The sequence below is a fragment of the Rattus rattus genome, chromosome 3 (genome assembly GCF_011064425.1).
Source record: "Rattus rattus isolate New Zealand chromosome 3, Rrattus_CSIRO_v1, whole genome shotgun sequence".
NCBI lineage: Eukaryota > Metazoa > Chordata > Mammalia > Rodentia > Muridae > Rattus > Rattus rattus.
Window position 1 is genome coordinate 96,392,538 of NC_046156.1, and position 22,663 is coordinate 96,415,200.

The 22,663-nt window shown below is 40.3% G+C and overlaps 1 protein-coding gene across 1 annotated transcript in view; it reads left to right on the forward strand.

Annotated features, from left to right (window-relative positions):
- Rnf13 (ring finger protein 13) overlaps nucleotides 1-22,663 on the forward strand; it is a 105,287-nt gene that overhangs the window by 79,986 nt on the left and 2,638 nt on the right. Inside the window, exon 8 of the mRNA XM_032898353.1 lies at nucleotides 11,451-11,544. Coding sequence (XP_032754244.1) covers nucleotides 11,451-11,544 — 94 coding nt within the window. The remainder of the gene's footprint in view (nucleotides 1-11,450; nucleotides 11,545-22,663) is intronic.

Here is a 22,663-nt window from a genome sequence, read left to right on the forward strand (position 1 = left end):
ATATTGGCTCTGGGATTTGTAGATAATCGTATGGCTTCTGAGAGTGGCTTTTTTCATCATCATGGAGGGTGTCTCCATTCAAACTTTATGAGTATTTTAATGTTTTTATGCATGTATATATTGTTTGTTGAACTTACTCATCTTTATGACACTTCACTTTTTCTCATGCCTCTTTCCCCACCACCCCATTGGTTCTTAGACAGCTTTACTTATAAGTCCTATGTATATGTGTATATTCATGATTTTGAATATCTATATAAAATCTAGGAACCAGAAGTGACATGTATTTGTCTTTGATTAGCTTACTTTGTTTGATATAATATGTCCAGCTGCATAATTTCCTGAAAATGGTGTAACGTTTGTTGGCTAAAAGAGGTGTGTGCATGTGTGTTACATTTTCCTTATCCATTTCTCAGTTGTTAGATACCTACATTGGTTTTGTACTTTAGCTACTATAAAGACTGCTGCATTTAACGTTAATGTGTGTGTTTCTGTATGACGCGTCAATTTAAAGACTTTGGAGTAAATTCTCAGGACTGCTGTAGATGAATCATATGGACAGTGTTAGAAAACCTTCATATTAATTCCCATAATGGCTAGACTAGCTTACATTCCTACTAGCAGTGTCAGACCTCACATTTATTTGTACATATCCTACCAGTGTTTATGGTTATTGGTTTTAATGACTGACATTTGGACTGTGGTAAGATGCAATCCCTGTATAGTTTTGACTTGAACTTCTCTGATGACTTGTGAAGTTGAACACTTTAAAATGTTATTAGCCATTTTTGTTTACTTCTTTGAGAACTGTCTTTCCACTTTTTAAAGCCGTTTTATTGATTGGGTTGTTTGATTTCTTGTGTAGTTTTTGAACTTTTAATCTAGATATAAATTCTCTGTCATGCATACAGCTGGAAATATGTTTCTGTCATTGTGTGCTATTTTTTTTCTCACAGAAGTAGATGTTTACTGTATACAAGCCTTTTGATTTCATGGGATTCTGCTTGTCAGTTGTTGATTTTATTTCTTGAGTAGCTTAAGTACCTTTGAGAAACTCCTTGCTTTATAGCTGGAATCTTGAAGTGTTTTGCCTCCCTCTCTCTGTGCACTGTGTATGTATGTCACTACATGCATGCATGTGGAGGCCAGAGGACAGTCTTGGATGTCCTTCTGCAGGTGCTATTTTTTTTTCAGGCTGAACATGATTTGGTAGGGTACAAGAGAACACTGTGAAAGTCCTCAGAGAGAAGTGCAGGGCTCTCCACTTGTTCAGGGACCATGATTGGGGATATGTTTGACTCCACAACCATCAGGAATGAGTATCTCAGCAATCATGTCTTCAAATTCATCTGCAAATCATTAAACCTGGGGAAGCCCCACTTCTTTGAAATGGGGATTGTCTGGTGACCAGAGAACTTGAGCCTCGACCACATTCTCCTTATTCTGCAGCTTGGTGCAGGTGATGCTAGCCTGGCCAGGGTGAACCCTGGTCTCTGCCCTGAGGCTCCCTGAAGGTGCCACACATACTGTCTGGAACCTATCAGCCCCAGCATAGGACATCATCCTGTTGGTTCAGATGACATGGCAAGGATTAGCCTCACTCGGATATAAAAGCTATCCTTGCCACACTCTTTCCCATGCATTTGTTGACACTAATACCACGGTAAGAAAAAGCTCTTCATAGTCATCTGGCCACAAAGTGGGAATTCGTCAATTTTTGCCTTCTTCCGTCCCACGTCAAAGATGCGGATCTTAGCATCAGGGACACCCCTGTGGTCCATGATGACAATGGGATCCTAAGTGGCACACTGGAAGAAAACCTTTTGGGTTCATTTTGTTGTTTTGGTTTTTTGGTTGTTGTTGTTTGGGAGTGTGGTTTGGGGAGGGGTTACTAGTTTAGAATTCACTTGGTAGGCAAAACTGATTATCATGTGAGCCCAAAGACTCCACTGATCCTGGCTCCAGTACTGAGATTATAGTGTGTCTTATCACAACGAGGTTATTTTATGTGGGCTCTGGGGATCAAGCTCAGGTGTTTGTGCTTGTTTTTTTTTTTTTTTTTTTTACAGATTTTGTATATATTTTAATTTATAACATAATTTATAAATATACTTGTAATCTTTTTTATTATTATTATTATTATTATTATTATTATTATTAACTTGAGTATTTCTTATATACATTTCGAAAGTGTTATTCCCTTTCCGGTTTCCGGGCAAACATCCCCTCCCCTCCCCTTCCTTATGGGTGTTCCCCTCCCAACCCTCCCCCCATTGCTGCCCTCTCCCCAACAGTCTAGTTCACTGGGGGTTCAGTCTTAGCAGGACCCAGGGTTTCCCCTTCCACTGGTGCTCTTACTAGGATATTCATTGCTACCTATGAGGTCAGAGTCCATTGTGCTTGTACTTTATTGACTCAGCCAGCAGTTCTCAACCTGTGGGTCAAAACCCCTTTGGGCAGGTATATACATAATGATTCATAACAGTAGCAATGAAATAATTTTACGGTTTGGGGTCACCACAACATGGGGAACTGTATTAAAGGTCAAAGCATTAGGAAAGTTGAGAACCACCGGACTAAGTTATCTACCCATCTCTACTTTTTCTTTTAACAGTTTTAGAGTTTCAAGTCTAAAGTCTTTGGTCCACTTAGAGCTGATTTTTGTACAAAGTGAACTAAGAGATCTGGTTTCATTCTTCTGTATGTGGATAGGCAATATTTCTTGCAGCGTTTGTTAGAGGCATCTTTTCTCCAGTGTTATTTTTAAAACCTTTCTCTAAAATCATGTGGTGATGATTGTGTGGGTTTATATTTGTGCCCTCTGCTCCGCTCGCCTATTTGTCTGGCTTTATACCAGAGCCATGTTGTTTCTATTGCTATAGCTTTGTGGTATAACTTCAAATCAGGTTTGATAATAAGATGCCTCCAGCATTATTTATTTTGCTCAAGATTTCTTTGGCTTTCTGTTTTGGGTTTCCATAAGAATTTTAAGTCCTTTTTTCTTTTTCTGTGAATAAGAATGGTCTTAGGATTTTGGTAAGATTGCCTTGAGTCTGCAGAGTGCTTTTTGGGATGACCATTTTTCACAATGTTAATTGTTTAAGTGCTTTATTTTAATACTGCTGTGTGGTGCATACACACATGTATTCCCTGAGCCTTTCCTTCTTATCTCAGCTCCTATCCTACGGACTCAGGCTGGTTTCTTGAGTGTATCCCAGCAGTCTTGGATATGGCCATGCCAAGTTTTTCCTTATGGCATTTCAGTACCATTTGCTCAACTGTGTCCTCATCCCTTACATTCTCTCTTCTGGGTGCTTTCCACTGTGTGTTCTCTTTCTTTCTCAAAAATTTCAAATATTTCTATTTAGTCTTAAATCTAGATCTCTTTCTGACCTTGTTTATATCATTATGATTTTTATCCATATTTTATTGGTTATTTTATTTATTTACATTTCAAATGTTTTCCCTCTTCCCAGTTTCCTCTTCACAACCCCCATCCCATCCTTCCTCCCCTTTGCCTCTATGAAGGTGCTCCCCCACCAACGTCCCCCATTCTTGCCTCACCACTCTAACATCCCCTTATACTGGGGTATAAAGCCTCTACAGGACCAAGGGCCTCCCCTCTCAATGATGTCAGATAAGCCAGCCCTCTGCTACATATGTAGCTGGAACCATGGATCCCTCCATGGGTAGTCTTTGGTTGGTGGTTTAGTCTCTAGGAGCTCTGGAGAGGGGGGTCTGGTTGGTTGATATTGTTGTTCTTCCTATGAGGTTACAATTCCTTTTAGCTCCTTCAGTCCTTCCCCTAATTCTTCCTGGGCTCAGTCAGATGGTTAGCTGTGAGTATCTACATTTGTATTGGTCAGGTGCTGGCAGAGCCTCTAAGGAGACAGCTATACCATGCTCCTGTCAGAAACCAATTCTTGGAATTAGCAATAGTTGGGGGGTTGTCTGTAGATGGGATGGATCCCTAGGTGGGTGGTCTCTGGTCTTTCCTTCAGTCTTTGCTCCATTTTTTTGTCTTTGCATTTCCTTTAAATAGGAACAATTCTGGGTTAAAATTTTTGAAATGGTTGGGTGGCCTCATCCCTCAACTGAGGGCCGTGCCTATCCACTGGATATGGTCTACAGGTTTTATCTCCCCTTTGTTGGGTATTTCAGCTAATGTCATTCCTGTTGGATCTTGGGAGCCTCTTGCTTCCCTGCATCTGGGACATGCTAGTGCCCCCCACCCCCAGTTACCCATCCCCCACTGCTACATATTTCTGTTCAATTTCCTGACCCCTGTACTTCTCTGCTGTTTCTTCCCACACCTGATCCTGCCCCCCCCCTTTTTCTCCTCTCTCTCTCCCAGTACCCTCCCTCCCTCTACCTCCTGTGATTATTTTGTTTCCCCCTTCTAAGTAGGATTAAAGCATCCACTTTCTGATTTTTCTTCTCTTACTGATTTTCCTCTCCAGGTTCTGAAATGATTAATCTGCATGTTTATATTGTATTTCAGGTCACTAGTAATTTCTACTACTAAACTTGGAATTTTCTCTCAGCATTTTAACTAACTTTTAATTCAGGGGCTGAAAAGTCAGGATATTTTAATGGACTCAATGTTATACATTTGTATGTTTACATATCTAGTTTTTATTTAGGGATATTTTCCTTGAAGACACCATCCCCATTACTACTCAACACAGAAAACAAACAGTATTAAACCTTATAGGATATAGAAATATATTAAAGTAGATTGGTTAGATCTAGCCCACTTAATCACTGATGATCATAAATCAGTGGTGGGGAGACTAATTCTGAATGTGCTATGAAGAACTGATTTAGTTAATTATAAAAATGATAAGTGAATGAAATGAAGAAAACTGGGAAAAGGAAAAATGGAGGAGACGCAAAAGACAATTAGGAAAATAACATAATAGAAGGGAATTGAAGAGAGCATGAGGTCACATACAACTCAAGATCATAGATTTTATAATCAAGACAGAGTTGGAAAACAAAGTTATTTAAAGAGATAAAATCTAAAAGCATGGGTGGGCATGACAGCACAGGGAGTAAGGATGCTTATACACCTGGTAATCGGAGCTTGTTCCCTGGGATCCACAGGGTAAAAAGAGAACCAATTTCTGCATGTCTGATTTCCAAAACAAGCACGTATGCTAAACAAAAATAACAGATACATGTGGGTTTTAAAAAAGATAAAATGGTATTAAAAGTATATCAAGGGGGATGGAGGGGAAAACACAGTGGGAAAGACAAGGCAGAAAAGACAAGCATTATCTAACAGATAAGCACAATGGCCAGCCTTCATCTCCAGTGCAGGCAGCAGAAGCTCCTCCTTGTTCTCCCAGCGCCTGGGGTGGGCTCACGGGCGAAGACAAGATCATCTCTGAGACCCATCTGGCCATGTGTATGAGCTCCAGTTGTCAGTGTGAGGCTCTGACTCAGACAGACAGACAAAAGTCCCAAACCACACACCACCAACAAAATCCAAAAAACAATTAGGTAGATATTGTTTTCTATCTCTGGCTTCCTCATACATCATATACATGCACCTCGACACACATGTACACACACACATAAACGTATATATACACATACAGAGAAAAAGCAAAGAAAAATAGGGAGCATAGCGGGCTGTGGGGAATGGAGTACTAGAGTCCTTACTATTTATATATACGTGAGGTGTGGGAGGATGTGGGGAGGGTCAGTTGAAGTTGTAGCCTCCTGTCTTTCATGTGATTTCTGCTGGTGTTGAGCTTGTGTTGTTGGACACCGTATGTAGTTTTACAATCCCAATTGAATGTTCCTGGGTGGGCTGTGCTATCAGCCACCTTCCCAGGTTCTCTTGGATCCATGGATGAAAGACACTTGTACACTAGCTCTTTTTAACCTACCTACCTTACTGTCTCAATGGCTAGGATCTTTTAAGCCTCCCATGGCTAACATGACCATACTTTTACTCCTAGCTCAACACCTCTAAATCTTCCCTCAGCTTGGTTGCCTGGTTTACCTTATGTGAAGCCCATTGGTTTTGCTGCCCAAGATGGTTTTGGACTGCCCTTCCCTGGGCCACTTTCCCTTTCGGCCTACATTTTAGAAGATCTCTGCAGCTCTGAGTCTGCTCTGGCTCTCTCCCTGCAGCATCCTGATCCTTCTCCCCCCCCCCTCCTCCCTCTCTTCCTCTCTCCTAGCCTAGCCTGTGGGAATCTGGATGGTCCACCAAAAGTATCTCCATTAATAGAACTTTCTTTCCGTATCATAGACCTCTGCTGGTCATAGTTAGCTTAGTGGTCTTTGGGCTTGGCGAGTTTCTCAGTCTTTGAGATTCGAAGGTTACATTAAAGAGGGTGGCTAATACTCTAGCAGGGGACATCTCTCCGTGTGTCAGATGCATAAGTAGCAGCTACAGGGTTGAGATGTATACAGAGGAAAGAGCTGCGTTCATATGCACAAGATCTATGTACTGCTCCCATGCTGTGGGGTGCATGCCAGAGCTCTTGGGTTCTGCAGTAATGACCAGCAGCAGGTAGATAGGTGAGTCAAGAGTCGGAGCCCACACTCGAGAGCTATCAGACTGTGTGGTTATTTCCACTGATAAACCTGCCCAGCCACCAACACCCCCCGAACCAACCCTCCTGTGGCCTACAGTGTCAGCTTGTCAGCATCTGTCCTTCCTGCTTTTTTAAGTGCTCCAGAGCTGAACCTTGTGACATGATAGCTGCCTGCCTTGTGGCTGTCTGTTCTCAGGCCTCCCAGTCTAGCTCAGTTTTAAATATAGATTCACTGGCAAGAACTCACCCCTACTCATAGGGTGATAAATGGGGTTTTTCTATTACCTCACTGGTTACCAGAGGTACCATTCTTACCTAAACCAGAGACGGCATTTGAATTTGCGAGGGCTGTGAGGGCTGTAAGCCTCCTCTCCCCAGAGTCACTCAGCTTAGTTATTGGCCCTGTCTTCACACACACACATGCACATGCACACGCACATGCACACGCAAGCCACGGCTGCAGCTGTTTGGTGCAGCTCACCTTTTCTCAGTCTCACCCATCTCTTCCTTCCTCTTCCTTCCCATTGTCTCATTGGTTCCTTCACTGCCATTCCGAGTTTCTGAGGCTGACTTCTACTTTCTTCCTCTGGAGTCAGTCTACTCTTTCTTCTCCTGATGTCTCCTTAACCAGTCATGTGTAGGCAGCTTAAAGTCCTCCATTCTTCCTTGGAGGCCTCAACTTCTTACTAATTATATATTTTAAGAAGTTATTTTCAACATAGTACGATAGTGGTCTCTGTTATTCATATCCTTTGCTAACAGTTTGAAGAGAATTTCTGTCATATGTGGAGTGAGTTCTCTTTATATTCTTGGCCATCTGTGCCTTGCATTATTGTTACATGTTTATGTGATTTGTCTTTCCATGAAGTAGACTTGCATTCTGCGTCCATAATAAACCAGACTCACACTGCTTTGAGATGCATATGTATGTACACACACACACACACACACACACACACACACACACACACACACACACACACACACACTCAGTGAGCAAAATACATACAAATTCTTTCTTTTTCTTTTCTAGGTAGTTAGTTTGTTGTTGAGACAGAGTTTCTCTGTGTAACAACCCTGATTGTCCTGGAACTCACTTTGTAGACCACGTTGGCATTGAACTCATAGAGATGGCTACCCCTTTACCTCCTCAAATACTGGGATTAAGGCATGTCCCACCACACCTGCCTGAAAATGCCTTTCTTCTTTTTCCTTGAATTAACTTTTATTGCCCTTATTTACACTGTTGTCCCTTAGGGCATTTAGGTGAAGTCTTTTTTTTTTTTAAGATTTGTATTTATATTTTTTATTTTTGCAATTATAATTTGATCACGTCTCCCTTCCCTCTCTTCCCTCCAAACTCTTCTGTATACCCTTCCCTACTTTCCTTCAAATTCATGCCCCTTTTTAAAAAACTAATTGTTATTCATGCCTATGACTATACATATATACAATGCATGCACACACACACACACATATATAACCTGTATAGTCCATAGAGTGCTGCTTCTATGTATGTTTTTGGGCTGACCATTTGGTATTAGACAACCAACCAGCGTGCTCTTCTGTAGGGAGGACCACCTCTCCCCTTCCTGGCTTTCCTCACTTGCTCATTATTGTGTAGCCGCATGGGCTTTTGTCATCCAGTTTGGTATATTTATTGTAGTTACTTTGTTCAGCTCACATTTGGGCAGGTGGACCTTCTGGTATTACTAGGAGACACGACCTCACAGCACACGTCCTAATTCTTTAACTCTTAAGAGTCTTTTTGCCCCCTCTTCTGCAGTGTTCCTGAGACGTAGGTGAAGGGGGTGTTTGTAGATAAATCAATTGAAACTAGGCTGTACAACTCACTTAAATGGCATCCTTATTGGAAGGCATTTCCTTTGTTTCCCTTCAGTCCTAGCCTTTTCCTGCTCATCTCCATTTCTGTCTTAAGAGAGGATAATAATGCATAGTACCTTTACAGGAATGAATAGGTACCCTTGCCTATACTTCAGCCTACAGCATCTCAAGCTGCTGTCAGGTATTTGAGTCCTCCAGGTTGTCTACTGCTGCTCCAGTGGAAATCGTGCTCTTTCTCCCGTGAGTTAGGGTTCGCCAACCTCCAATAATTCCTGGTCTCTTCCGTGCTGCTGAGAGTCTAGGTGGTAAAAAGGCTTCACCAGAAACCTGTTACCCTCCGGGGGTTGTTTTGTGATCCATGGATTACTTTATTAAAGTTTTACATTTCTGACATTTTTCAGTATCTTTTTATACATATTTCTAATTCAGTTGCACTATGATCAGAAAACATGTTATGAATCCTTAGGTAATATTTAAACAACTGTTCTGTGACATCCTTTTGTAGTTAAGTTTTATAAATGCTGTTCATATATGTGAAGAATGCAGTTACACATCCATTTAAGTTTGTGGATTTGTCTAACTTAAAAAATAGAAATCACATAGCATTAAGTTGACATTTAAAATGCACAGTTTAATGATTTCAGAATTGTGCGGCTTTGACTATAGTTGTCTGTTGTTTTGCATTCTTAGGTTTTCTAAAACAAAGCTAAGCAACAGAACACTATTAATTCTTTTTTCAATTTAATCTTTTTTTTTACAGTCCAGACTTTATCCCCCTTCTTGTCCACCCTCTGACTGTTCCACATCTCATATCTCCTCCCCCCATCTTCATAAGGATGTCCCTCCATCCCTCCAACCCTCTACCCCATCAGACCTCCCTGGGGCCCCAGTCTCTTGAGGGTTAGGTGCATCTTCACTGACTGAACTCAGACCCGGGAGTCCTCTGCTGTATATGTGTTGGAGGCCTCATCTCAGCTGGTGTATGCTGCCTGGTTGGTGATCCAGGGTCTGAGAGATCTCACGGGTCCAGGTTAATTGAGACTGCTGGTCCTCCTGCAGGGTCGCCCTCCTCCTCAGATTCCTCTAGCTTTTCCCTAATTCAACTACAGGGGTCAGCAGCTTCTGTCCATTGGTTGGGTGCACATATCTGCATCTGACTCTTTCAGCTGCTTGTTAGGTCTTTCACAGGGCAGTTATGATAGGCCCATTTGTAGAACATTATTATTTTTAATTTTCTGATAGCCAAATTCAGCTAAGTAAGAAGAAGTTAATTTGAATATTACGTTTTTAAGTTTAAAATCTTTTGAACCCTCAAAGCACATATATAAGTGTGGTCTTTATCTTTCAGTGCTGCATCTTGCAGGCTGCTGTCTGTCTGTCTATTCTGAAAGCCTCACTTGTGGGGGCTGTGCTTCAAGTGCTCGCCTGTGACAGTGAGAGAGAGCTAGTGCAGCTCTACTACTTAAATGTATTTACATTTGTGTTTGACAGAGATATAAATCCCTAAGATTTTGAACTCATATATTGCTCCTATAGTTTTAAGCATATCTTGCTAAATATTCTTTTTACTCTTGTTTTACTGGGTACATGGCTTTTACTTTAATATGTTCACATGTATTCCCCTCACCCCCCTTAATAAACCTTAAGGTGTCTTTCAATTTTAACTATATCTTGTAAATAGCATGGAATTGGATTCTTTTCCTATTACGTGCTTCCTTAAAAATTGGTGAACTTATGCCACTTACATCTATTATAACCATATGTATTTGGATTCATAACTGCATACATTTCAGCTTTCTTTTATGTAAATTTGGAGTCCATAATTTTTCCTTTCAATTTATTGCTGGATTTTTTTCCTTTTAGAGTCAAGGATTGATAAAAGGACCTTGTATAAACAAGTCAACCATTCTACTACTGAGTTATATACCTAGCCTCAATAAAACCGTTATTTTTAATGTTTTAATGGTTAATTAATTATTTATTAAGGTATGGTTGACATAAAATAAACCACACATTTAAGTTGTACATCATAGTAGAGTTTAGCACTTACATAATTACATATATATATATATTCAAACACACACAGGTATACTAATATCACTATTACAATCAAGATGACATGTCTATCACTGAAAAATTGTTTCTGTTCTTTAGTAATCCCTATTTCTCTTTATGTCTCCTTTGATTCACATGCCTAGATAAGCACAAACCTGATTTTATTCACCACAGTTTGTTAGATTAATGGACTTCAAAGCTGTGTGGTCTTTTGTGTCATCTCTCAGCATACGTTTTGAGATTTACGTAAACTATTAAGTATATTGATTGTTTATTCTTTTTATTTCTGAGTTGTATACATGGACACCAGAAGAGGGCACTGGCTCCTCTGGAACTGGAGTCACAGGTGGCTGTGAGCCTCATGTGGGTGTGGGAATGAGCCTGGGTCCTCTGCAGGAGTTGCAATTGCAAGTGCTCTCTCTTAACGACTGACTCACCTCTCTAGCCCCAGCTTCCCAACTGTTTGTTACCAATTAAAGTATGTATAATTTGTAATCTACTGATTGTATTATTGCAAACCCTAGATCTAGAGTATTAGAATGCCATTTATAACTTTATATCAGTAAACGAAGGATAAAGTCTGGGCTGGCAAATGGTTTACAGGATAAGGCTTGCTGCCAAGTCTGGTGACCTGACCTGAGTCTGACTCCTGGGGCTCAGATGCTAGAAAGAGAGAACACGTTCTTCCAAGATAGCCTCTGACTTCCACATGCTCACTGTGGCACATGCGTGTGTGCACATATACATAAGAAACTAAATGTAGTAATTTTAAGAAGTTAAAGTTTATTTAATAAGAAATTCAAATTATAATATAAAATTAACAAATCACTTTGAACTTAGTGGTTTAATTAATAATATTGTCATTAGGATTGAAATATATTAAATTGGCTTTACAGCAGCTATCCAGAAACTTAAAAGAGATTTTTTATTTTAATGCCAATTTTTATTTATATATTTAATATCTGACTTGTCTTTTTTCTTTCTTTCTATCATTAGATTACAAAATTTGTTCAGGACAGACATAGAAACAGAAGAAACAGACTTCGCAAAGATCAACTTAAAAAACTTCCTGTACATAAATTTAAAAAGGGTAAGTGAATATTGTTGTTTCCTAAATCTTAACATTTAGTGTTTCAGAATACATGATGAATATAATTACTTAATACTACTTTCTGAGTCTCTACTATATAACATTTCTAACACTCACTAACTAACTTTAATAATGAATGTTTGGGAAAGATGTTGTTATGCGCTAGTAGCCTGGTAAAGGCAGGAAGAAGGAATGGGATTGGCAGAAATCTTAATAATTTCTATCAGAAATTTCTATACTATCAGAGAAGAAATACTTTCTTGCACCAAGGTAGTCTGCCCTCATTGACATTCCTCCTGTTTCCTCACATGCTATGCTATATGCTGCTATACTGTGTCCTTAAAACCATAGGTAGCTATTACGTGTTTCCATTTTATATGTCATTTAATTTTCATACTAATATGGAATGGGTACCGTTGTTATCTTTCCATTTATGCACAAGGAAATAGAGGTTTACAGAGGTTTGAACTGTACTGACAGAGCTGGAAAGGAGTCTGGGATTTATACTACAGCCAGTGCTAAGCGAGCTTCACACGGAGGGTGTATACTTGATAATCATTTTGGCTAGTACTTCTCAGACTACATTAAAAAAAACCAATAAAATGTTCTGTTTAAAGACCGTTTAAAGAAGGTAAAAATAGGAAAGGCATTAAACCAGAGTTCTAAAGGCTGGAGAGATGGCTTAGTGTTTAGAGCACTGGTCACTCTGCCAAGAGAACTGCGATTCAATTCCTAGGACCCACATGGTGCATACACCCATTTGTGAATGGCATAGCCCAGGAAAACCTAACACCCTTGTGGCTTTCACGGGCATCAGACATGCACATGGTGTTGCCCATATAAATAAAATAAATAAAAGGGTGAATGAGTAATAAATAAAAATCAAAGCTTCATTTTCCATATAGCTAAATGTCTTATTACCATTTATAATTTTATCTTATTAAAAATATAACAATAAAACCTGGAAAAACATTGAATTTCATTTTTCAAAAGGACATAGATGCTATAAAACTGTAGGACATGTAGGGTGAGTTATTTAAAAGTTGTTTATAGATCAGACCCAGTATGAAAGTCTACCTCTAGAGATCACTTTTGAAAGCGCCATGTTTTTGAATAATGTGACACAATCTTTTAGTTGAAAAAGTTTTTTCATATATTCTCATCATGTTTTCCTCTCCTCTAGACCCTCCCACCTCCTTAATAACCCAACTCCATGCCCTTTCTTTCTTTAAGCAAGACCCAAACCAAAAAAGCCCCAAAGAAACAAACGGCGAGTAGCCATTGTAGGATTTTTGAGCAGAAGTAGCACTTAAATTAAATAGTAAAAAGTCCACACACACCCTTTTTTCTTTCTCTTAGCATTCTTTAATCTTAGCTCTTAGGAGGCAGAGACCACCATGAGTTTGAGGCCAGTCTGGTTTATACAGTGATTTCCAGGCTAAGGGTACATAGCGAGGTCTGTCCCAAAACACACACACACACACACACACACACACACACACACACACACACACACACACACACACACACACACACCCCAAAAATCTACTTTTCAAAAGCAGTTGGTTGTACCCATAACAGTCACGTCACAGTTGCACCAGTGTGTTCAGCTTGCCTGGTATGTTGTTAGTACAACCCACAGCATCCACATTTGAGCAGACTACCAGCAACAATTCTTCCCCAGAAGTCTGCATACTCTGATACTACAGCGAAAATAGAGTGGACTTTCAGCTTGCTCTTAGCCTCATTTCTCCATGTCTGCAGCCAAAGTGTGTGTCATCTTTAGAAAGAGGGTCTTACCATCCAACTCTGATGTGCAGACAACATAGTGGGAATAACCTTATGGTGTGTAGGGTGTCAGGGGATTGAGTCCTCTGCGAACAGGGCACAGGAAGGCAACCTACTCCTGGGGTTAAGGGTTTTACTTAGCAACCTTACGGCTCTTGGGAGTATCCTTTTCTACCTATGTACAGGGACTTTAGTCAAACACTTAAGAGAGTCTACCATCTCTTCAGATACCTTTCAAAGTCTGAAAGGCACCAAGGCTTACAGCACTGGCAGACGGCAGGTAAAACCTCTGCAGGCCTTCTATGTCTGCTGCTGCTAATAAAGCATCCACAAGGGCCGACACTGCACCAAGAGACCCTAGAACTGGTGTCAACTGTGTGTTATACAGCAGCAGAGATGGGGCACCAATCCATCCAACTCTAACTCACAGCCGTTTGGGCTCCTTATCTTGCTGTGTTGCTGCATCGTCTGTGAAGCCTCTGTGCACCCCCTACATATCCAGCAGTCTCGGTGAGGCCTGCTGTGCTGCTTAGCCTGGATCAGCCCCAAGGGGAAGCAAGAAGAAATCTCCTGTGCCTGCCACTGGGGTTGGCTCCTCAGGTTTGATAAGTCCAGGCTAACCGGCTAACCTGTGACCCTTTTGTTTTCATTGGCACAACTTGTTGCTTAGAGCCCCAGTCTGGGCAAAGTCTCCAACCCCAGTGTTGTTTTGTTTTGCTTGTTTGCTTGTTTTTGGTAACAGAGAGAAATGCATACAGAATACTATAGAGAGAGAGAGAGAGCGAGCAAGAGAGAGCGAGAGCAGGAGCAAGAGCAAGAGCGAGAGCGAGAGCGAGAGAGAGAGAGAGAGAGAGAGAGAGAGAGAGAGAGAGAGAGAGAGCGCATAAGCAAATAACTGTACAGCCCTAGGGCAAGCTTAATATTTTTCATCTGCACTATTTTTTATCACTTACGTTTTCTCTGAACTGTTCTGCCCTGCAGAAACTAACACAGGATTTGTTTTTTTGTTAACTTTTTACTCAGGCACTCTAAGACAGGTTTCCCCACTGATCTGAATGGCCCAGACAAGACTCTTTTGTTTGCTTCACCTTTGTCAGCTCCTCTGCATTGCTTCATGACTTTATAAATTCCGTTTGCATGCTGGCCTGCCAGTAAGATCTGCCCGAGCCCCTTCGATCTTACGAAGATTACACTCTGCCATGACGGCCTGCAGATCCCTATTCTAGTCCCAAGGTCATTGCTGAAAGGAGGGAAAAAAAATCTTTTTTCCTCTTTTCTACATCCACTTTAATTTATTTGGGGGGCAGGGGTGGGTTACAGGCTCCACAGGACACATGTAAAGGCCATAGGACAACTTATAGGAGTCAATTCTTGCCTTCCACCATATGAGCTTGCAGATCAAACTCAGGTCAAGGAAGGGGCTTGGTGGCAAGTGCCTATATCTGCTGGGCTATGACACTGGCTCCCAACAACTTCTTTTCCTTCTTCTTTTTGAATAGGTAATGAATTTTATGTATTTCCCCAGTGTATCTGTGTGAACTATATGCATGCCTGGTGCTCACTGAAGTCAGAAGAAAGCATTTTATTTCCTGGAACTGGAGTTATATAGGCTGTTGTAAAATTCAGTGTGGGTGCTGGGAGCCAAACCAGTGCCTTTAAACAGCATTCTGTCCTTTCAACCCCTGAGTAAGTCTTGTCAGTCCCAGGCCTGCACCTTCCTAACTTCCTGTGAAACTGTACTATCAAGCACCACATAGTTATTTCTTGCTGCCCAGGTTGCTCCTGCCCACCTTCCTTTCCCTGTTGTCTTCCAGTCCCTGAGACTCATGGAACCCTCAGCCATCAGTAGCATGTGCTCCTAATGACTTGTATGGGCCAGTCCCTCAGAAACTGATTTCTTCTCTATTACCTCAGATTATCCAATCTTTGTCTTGAGGATGATGGTAGGTGGCTATAATTCCGTGTCTCCACTTCCATGGCACTCACTGACCCCTTCTGTGCCTGTCCCACACAGCATCATAAGCCAACTGTCAGAGGACACTGGTGGTCAGTCTTCCCAGGTGAAGCAGGTCAGATGTATTTGGTGATTACCTCCAACAAGAGCTCGTTGGCAGAGATCTAATTTGTGCTCTTTCCCTTGCTTCCTGCCAGCTCTGAGAAACAGAAGGCCAGCCAACACCTTCATCTCCTTCTCCTTTTTCCAGCTTTCCTGCCAGATCAGAGGATAATTCTCATCGACCTTTTCCCACTGTAAAGCTCAGCCAGTTTCCTTCAGATAACTGAGCCTTAGTTACATATCTTACTGCCCACAGCAACCCATGCAATATCTGTGACAAACTGCCTATGATCTCATATCACCTGGGCTGTCATGGACTGCAACATAGTCCTTAGTCCGTCAGCTGTTGGGGAATGAGATGGGCCTGTGTTCATCAAGGAGGCATGGCCCCTCATACTGCATAGAAGATGGCCACTCTAAGTGGCTCACTCTCAGGTGGCTTGGCCTTGGTTTTACGTCTTATCTCTCATTCTTGGGAACACGTAATTGCCACAGCAGCAAGGAGGCACACCACAGAGGGGAGTCATATCACAGAGGGGAAATGGCTATATCAAGATTACCGGGTTGGGATTTAGCTCAGTGGTAGAGCGCTTGCCTAGCAAGCACAAGGCCCTGGGTTCGGTCCTCAGCTCAAAAAAAAAAAAAAAAAACCAAGATTACCCCCCACATATACTCCATCCACAGACAGATCACCCAGTTACATTTATCATTCATAATATAGGCCACACTTCTCCGCAACTCATCTCTCAGCCACTATTCAGATGCCAATTGCTTGTGCAGCATTTCTTGGGAAAACATGAAAATATTTATTCACCCTAGATAGGGCCTGGATGAGAGACCAAATAAATAACTTACTCTAGCTTGCTGAACCAATAAATTCTTTAGGGTTACTTATAGGAGTATGGGTGACTCAAAGATAGTCACATCCCTGTATAGTGCACCCCACCATGGGTAACGGCTCAGAAAAACTGCATCTCTCAAGTGCTACACATAGCTAGCAGATAGCTCCACTAAGAGTGTCTCATCTCTCCTATAATTGTTTATTGTTTCATAGATAACCTTTGAGAAAGGCTATACGAACTTTTAAGTCTTGTAAGCGTCTAGAATATTATGAGTCTTAGTCCTCCCTGCAGGAATTTTATAGTTCAGAGGAAACAGCTACAGAGCACTGTTTGTAAAAATCCGAATGAATAATTTAAGAATGAATTGACATGGATCTATAGGCATCTTAGTTAGTTTTCTGTTACTGTGATACAGTATCACGACACAGCAACTTTCAGTTTCAGAGGGAAGAGTCTATGGTGGTTGGGAAGCATGCTAGCAAGCAGCTGGCATAGCAGTAGGAGCAGGCAGCTGAGGGCTTGGGCCCTGCTTAGGACCAATCGCCCGTGAAAAAATACTTTTAGGATAGTTGGTGAAATTTGAATTTGCTTTGAGTGGTATTAATAAATTTAGATGTTAAGAAATTGTCATTCATTTTTATTAGGCATGATAATAGTGTTGTGATTATGTTTTTAAAGCTCTTACTTGCTGTGTATAGTAATATTTAATAGAATGATGTCTCAATATTGGCTTTCAATGTTTTTCAAGTAGTGACGTATTTTTGTATATGTATGCTTTAAATTTTTTCTGATTTACAAATATGTTAAGGAGAGCAGTGGCATGCTGACATGCGTGTAAGTAGGTCCAGAGCTCAGCGAGGGATGCTGTACTAGGTTCAGTCTCTTTACTTTAGGAATTGCAGATCACTAGAACTCCCAAGGCATCACAAATCATTTTGGTTCTGGTTCCTCAGTTCTCTCGTCTCTAGAGTTCAGCATTTCTCATGCTTTGTATGAAGACGACACTCGCAGGAGGGAGGCATACAAGTAGGTTACAGTAATGAGTAAGCCAGCGGCCACTGTTCTTTAGTTGGCCAGTGTCCCGCCAGCATGATATTGTGGAAAGAATGAACCGCAAGACCTCATCCTACCACTTGGATGTGACCTGAGAATGTCTGCTATGCGTCTTGCTCAATCATGAGGGAAGGCAATGCAAAACTGTGTCTTTTCACATATGGGGTGTCTGTGGCCTGAAAGTGGACAGTCCAGTGCCGTACTGCCATGGTAGGTGTAGAATCTCTGACATCCTGCAGGTCAGGTGAGCTTCGGCATGTCGTAACTTCTGCAGAAAAGAAACCTAAACGTGCCGTCTGCAGGGTGGTTATTTCTTTCAGTTGCCAAGATTGATTTTTTTCCCCCAGTTACACTTGTAAATGAATGTGTGCCTATCACTATTACAGACACATTAGAAAACTTTAAGGAGGAAGCATATGACCCAGTTTTGGAGTAACTTTCAGGACAAATATGTTTATATATAGCTCCATATAAAAGTGTGGCTCCCTGCCATAGTACCACGCTTTGTACGGTAGTGAGTGGTCCGCTGAAAGGGTTGCCCTGTCTAAACGCACACACGCAGACACACAGACTATAGATAGGCTGTATAGAGTGGTTATACCAGCTCTAAGGATAAGATGTGCTCCCCAAAGTGTGTAGACCAGCTCATCATGCTTAGTTATCTTACTAATTTTGAACTAAAACAAAAGTCTGTATTGCTTATATGGTTAATTGTCTCCTAGTCTCTCTCCTGTTCTGATTCCAGGTAACCTCTTACTAATGTCAAATAAAACACCTAAATATCCATCAAAAACGTTTAACTTTTTATTTTCTGCATTACCTTTTATTGCACCCTAGGCTGTGAGCAGTGTGTGTTGATAAAGTTTCAGATGGTGGGGATTGCATCGTTTCTCTTCTCTTCATTCTTGTTACTACATTATGTAAGCCAACCTGCCTGTTTATTATGTGAGTCCCGAAAGGACCAGGCAGTGGGTTAGTCTTAGAGTCTCTGTGTTCACCTATATAGCTCAGGCCCATGTCCTTCAGTTCTCTGACGACGGGTTTGTAACAACATGTTTCAGTCCACTGCCTCCTCTACTTGAACGGTTTCAGTCATCTTGGTATCTAGAGCTTTTCGTGATCTGGCTCAATTATATTTAACTTTACCTTCCACTCCTATTTATTACTTACTCTCACGACTCTGAGTGTTTATTTAAAAATGCCTTATATTTGTTTACTGTTCCAATGATGTCTTTTCCTTTTCAAAATTCAGTTTGCACTTAAGACCTTATTTTAATTCTTCCTAAAAAAATCTCTTCTTTAACACCCATCATAATGAAGTCTTCACGCTCAGATATCTGGATTGTCAGTAGACACAATATCTAGTTTACAACTGTGTTTGATTATGTCTTATACAGTCTTCAGAGTTGGATGACACATTCAACATGTAGAATATGAGACCAGTCTCTTTCTATCAGGCCCTGTCTACCACTTCCCAGTGCTGCCATCCTGGGGAACAAATTTTAAAACACAGGCCTTTGAGGAACATTCAAGATCCAGATGATAGCATGTCCTTTGCTAGAATGTTTCTACTGGGATGTTAGTATATTATTATCAATTTCTTACCAATGAACTTTTTAGAAGGAAATTTATGTTTATTTTTATAGTTACTTTACTTAAACTTAGTTTTAACTAAACTCAAAGATAATCTAGCCAACAAGCATAAATCATTTAGAAACCTCATTTATCCAAAAGCCTTAGATGTACTGAAGTCGAGTAGGTTTTTTTTAAACTTTCTTTATATTGCAAAGGAAATACTGCAGTAGAACACTAGTATTTCAGGATGTGTGTAAATAAAAAACATAGGCTTTATTTTTATGTGTACATGTGCTTTGCCTGCATGTAAATATGTGTACCTCATGTATTAGAAACCAGGAGAGGGTATCAGATCCACTGGTGTTGGAGTTATAAATGGATGTGAGGCACCAGATTTTGCTGGGATTTGAACCCTGGTAACCTCTCTAGTCCAGCATATATATAAATTTAGGTGCCCTGAAGTCAGCTCTGGGAAGTATTTTACATCCTAAGTTCCTAATTAGGAAATTTTCTAAATTCCTAATTTCCAGATGGCTGTTAAACTTCTGGACTAAGGAGATAGCTCAGTGGGTAAGGCACCTGCCAAGCAAGGGTGAGGACCTGTGTTTGAATATGTACCACCCCCACCAACCCTTACCGCCAAAAGCCATAAATGTACGGTTTTAGTTCTGACACTCCTCTGGCAAGATAAGAGGTGGAAACTGGAGAATCCCCAGAAGCTCACAGGTCAGCTAGCCTGGTGTATGCAGCAGGGAACAATTGATCTGTCTCAAACAAGGTAGAAAACAAGCACCTACATTCAAAGTTGTTCTCATACATACATATATATACATACATGCATACATACATGCATACATACATACATATGCACATATATACTAACAAAAATATACATACTAAAAAATTCTAGGTACTATGAGTTAAAGGGGAAGAAGACAATAAAACATAATGACTAAGACAACAAAGACCTTGAAGTATAGAGCATTCTGGAAGTCTGGATTTCCCTGTAGGGTTAGATTTTTTTAAAACATACTTTAATAAGGATTTTTAAATGCATTAACCACCCTCTTTCCCACCAGAGGTAGTGGGAAAGAAAGGGGGCAAAGGGGGATGTGAACCTCTTTAGAAAAAGTTCTTCTGGGTGATGCCAATATTCCTTGTCAGGATATCAGCAGTTCAGTTCAAACAAATCAGCAGTGGTAGCCGGATCCACTAGCAAATACCATTCACAAATCAGCAACAGTTTGATCCAGAAGAAATCAATCAGCCACAGTCAGTGGAAACGGCCAGCAACAGCGGAATATCCTGAGAAGTTCTTTGGTTCTTTGGTGTGTTTCTCTCTATGAAATCAAGACAAATGATGTTCAGCAAAGAAGGCAGACCAATGCCACAGCATGGTCAGCAGAGAGTGGCAAGGGAAGCCAATGCCACACAACACTGTCCACTGTCTGTTGGGTTACATTTCTACCCTTTCCAAACATCACGTCGTCTCTGAAGCGCCCACTCTATCAAAACATATGCTTTCTTTTCAGGCAGCTTCTAGAAAAACACCATGTGTCTGTTTCTCAGCGAGGCATCCTCTCATAAAACAGTTTCCAAAAGAGCACCACATGGCCCAGTTGAGTCTCCAAAGAAACCAGAAATCTCCACTTCATTCCCCCATACGTTGTGTGAGATCTTACACAGTTTCTTAATGTTCCCTTTATGCATTGTATTTAGTGTACCGATGTGTCAGGTGCACATATTCACAACAAGGGAAAAAAGAAAGAGAAAATACTTAACAGACCCATGTAACAAGACTCAAAAAAATGGTAGACTTTACTAACACAAAACAACTTTTTAAATAAGTTGTAAATAAAGTGAAATTTTCTCTTATTTAAGTTACCTAAGGCTCTTAACCACTGTAGCTGAAAAGTTGTTATTTTCTAAGATAACACATATAAAAGAAAGATTTTTTTATCAAAGATTAGAAAAGAACAACATAGCACTTTATAGTGATTACTTTAAAATATGGAATAACTCTTTATAATTTTTTACTACTTTAACTTAGTTACTAATGTTTTAGTTTTTTATAATTACTTTTGCCATCATTTGCTGTTTACTGACAGAAAGGTCTGTGTGTCCTCCTCACTGTCTCCCATCCCCAGTTTTAACCACACTCTGACTAGGGACGAGGCGTGAGGTCAGGCTGCAGCCAGCTCGTCCATGTTCTAGTGCGTTTAACCCATTCAGTTAAAACCCTATATTCAAAGTTCAGGCCATGCTAAACATTTAAATGTGTAACTTCCCCAAGGAGTTTCAACGAACACTGCCACTAGCTCAAGGTGGAACAGTGTATTTGATGGGGATGGCCTTCAGTGTTTCGTGATAAACCAGTATGTCTACCACTCTGTTCTTACCAGGATGAGCTCTAGATGTGTGTTGTGTGCTCTGCTTTTGCATTATCTCTGTGGAGCACACAAACACCTCAGCACATGTGCATCTTGGCAATTTTTGGTTTTGACTCTGAAAAACTGATGTATAATTTATGTCTTATAAAAGGCTATATATCAAATAAATAAACTTATAAGATGGGACAAGCCAGTTTTTTCACCATTTCACAACTAGTCCAGGACTACAAGGACTTTCTACAGAACATACAGAATAGTAGGCTTTATTCTGGTCCACAATCACAAACTATATCTTTGAGCCTTATGTACAAAGTAAGTATTGTAACAAAAAGTGTAAGATTAATATGAAGTCATCACTTGGAACTATGCATAGGACATGAAAACTCAATGGCTCTAAAATAATAAATCTACACATTTAAGTATGACCCAGATCACAGCTACCTTCATTAGTTTCTTTGGTTACAAATTATGACTAATGCAATGGCTTAAAGCACTATAAATTTATTTCTTATAGTTCTGTGCAAGGACTCTTGTAGTCATCCTGAATTCATGTGAAAAATTCAAGCCATTCTTCCTACCTACCTTGATCCTTGTTAACCACATGGCTTCTAATAGGCATATTACCAGGTAATGAGACTAAATGTTTGACATGTCATGATAATATCAGCTGGGATTTAACTGCTAATGTATTCAAACTCTACTCTCAAAATCCATGTCAGTGATCAATCTGTATAATTATAAGTTATCATAAATATGTTAGAGCTCTTTAATATTTCTGGTTAAGACCTGTCCAATCAGTCTGACCAAACTCGACATGTATACACATGAATCTGTTAGAGCATATTTGGTAGTGACAATACAGTAAGCAAAATACTAATAAAACAAAGTTACTAATTTCATTTAAAGCTTTCTATTTTGGATTCTTCCTTCACTGTTTAAATAATTAGAGGAAACTTGGAAAAAGCCATTATTCCCTTTTATGTATGATGCCCATCCTGACTATCTTCCCAGATAGCAGCTTTATTTCTAACACCTTTCAAAGTTATTCTTCCTGTGCAGGTCAGGCAATGAAACTCTTTTGTTTCCTAAAGCTATCTTTTTAAGAAATTTTTTTGGACTAAACTAAAACAGTCATTGATGCGATAAAATATTTTTAAATCTACCACCCAAAGCAGCTGTATTTAGAAGAGTACCTTTCTTCCTTTAAAAATGTATCCTTTGAATCCCAGGAGAGTTGTGAATTAAGGAAACTAGTTAGTATAGGGTAATAAACAAGAGTAAGGCACAGGAGCAATGCCTTTCTTTTCTGTTAAGTAGCAGGTTAGTAAATACCTATTTCCCTGGTCATTTGTTTGCATTATCAGCCTCATAACACTATAGAATTGGTATACATTGGTTATTTGAAGCCAAGTGTC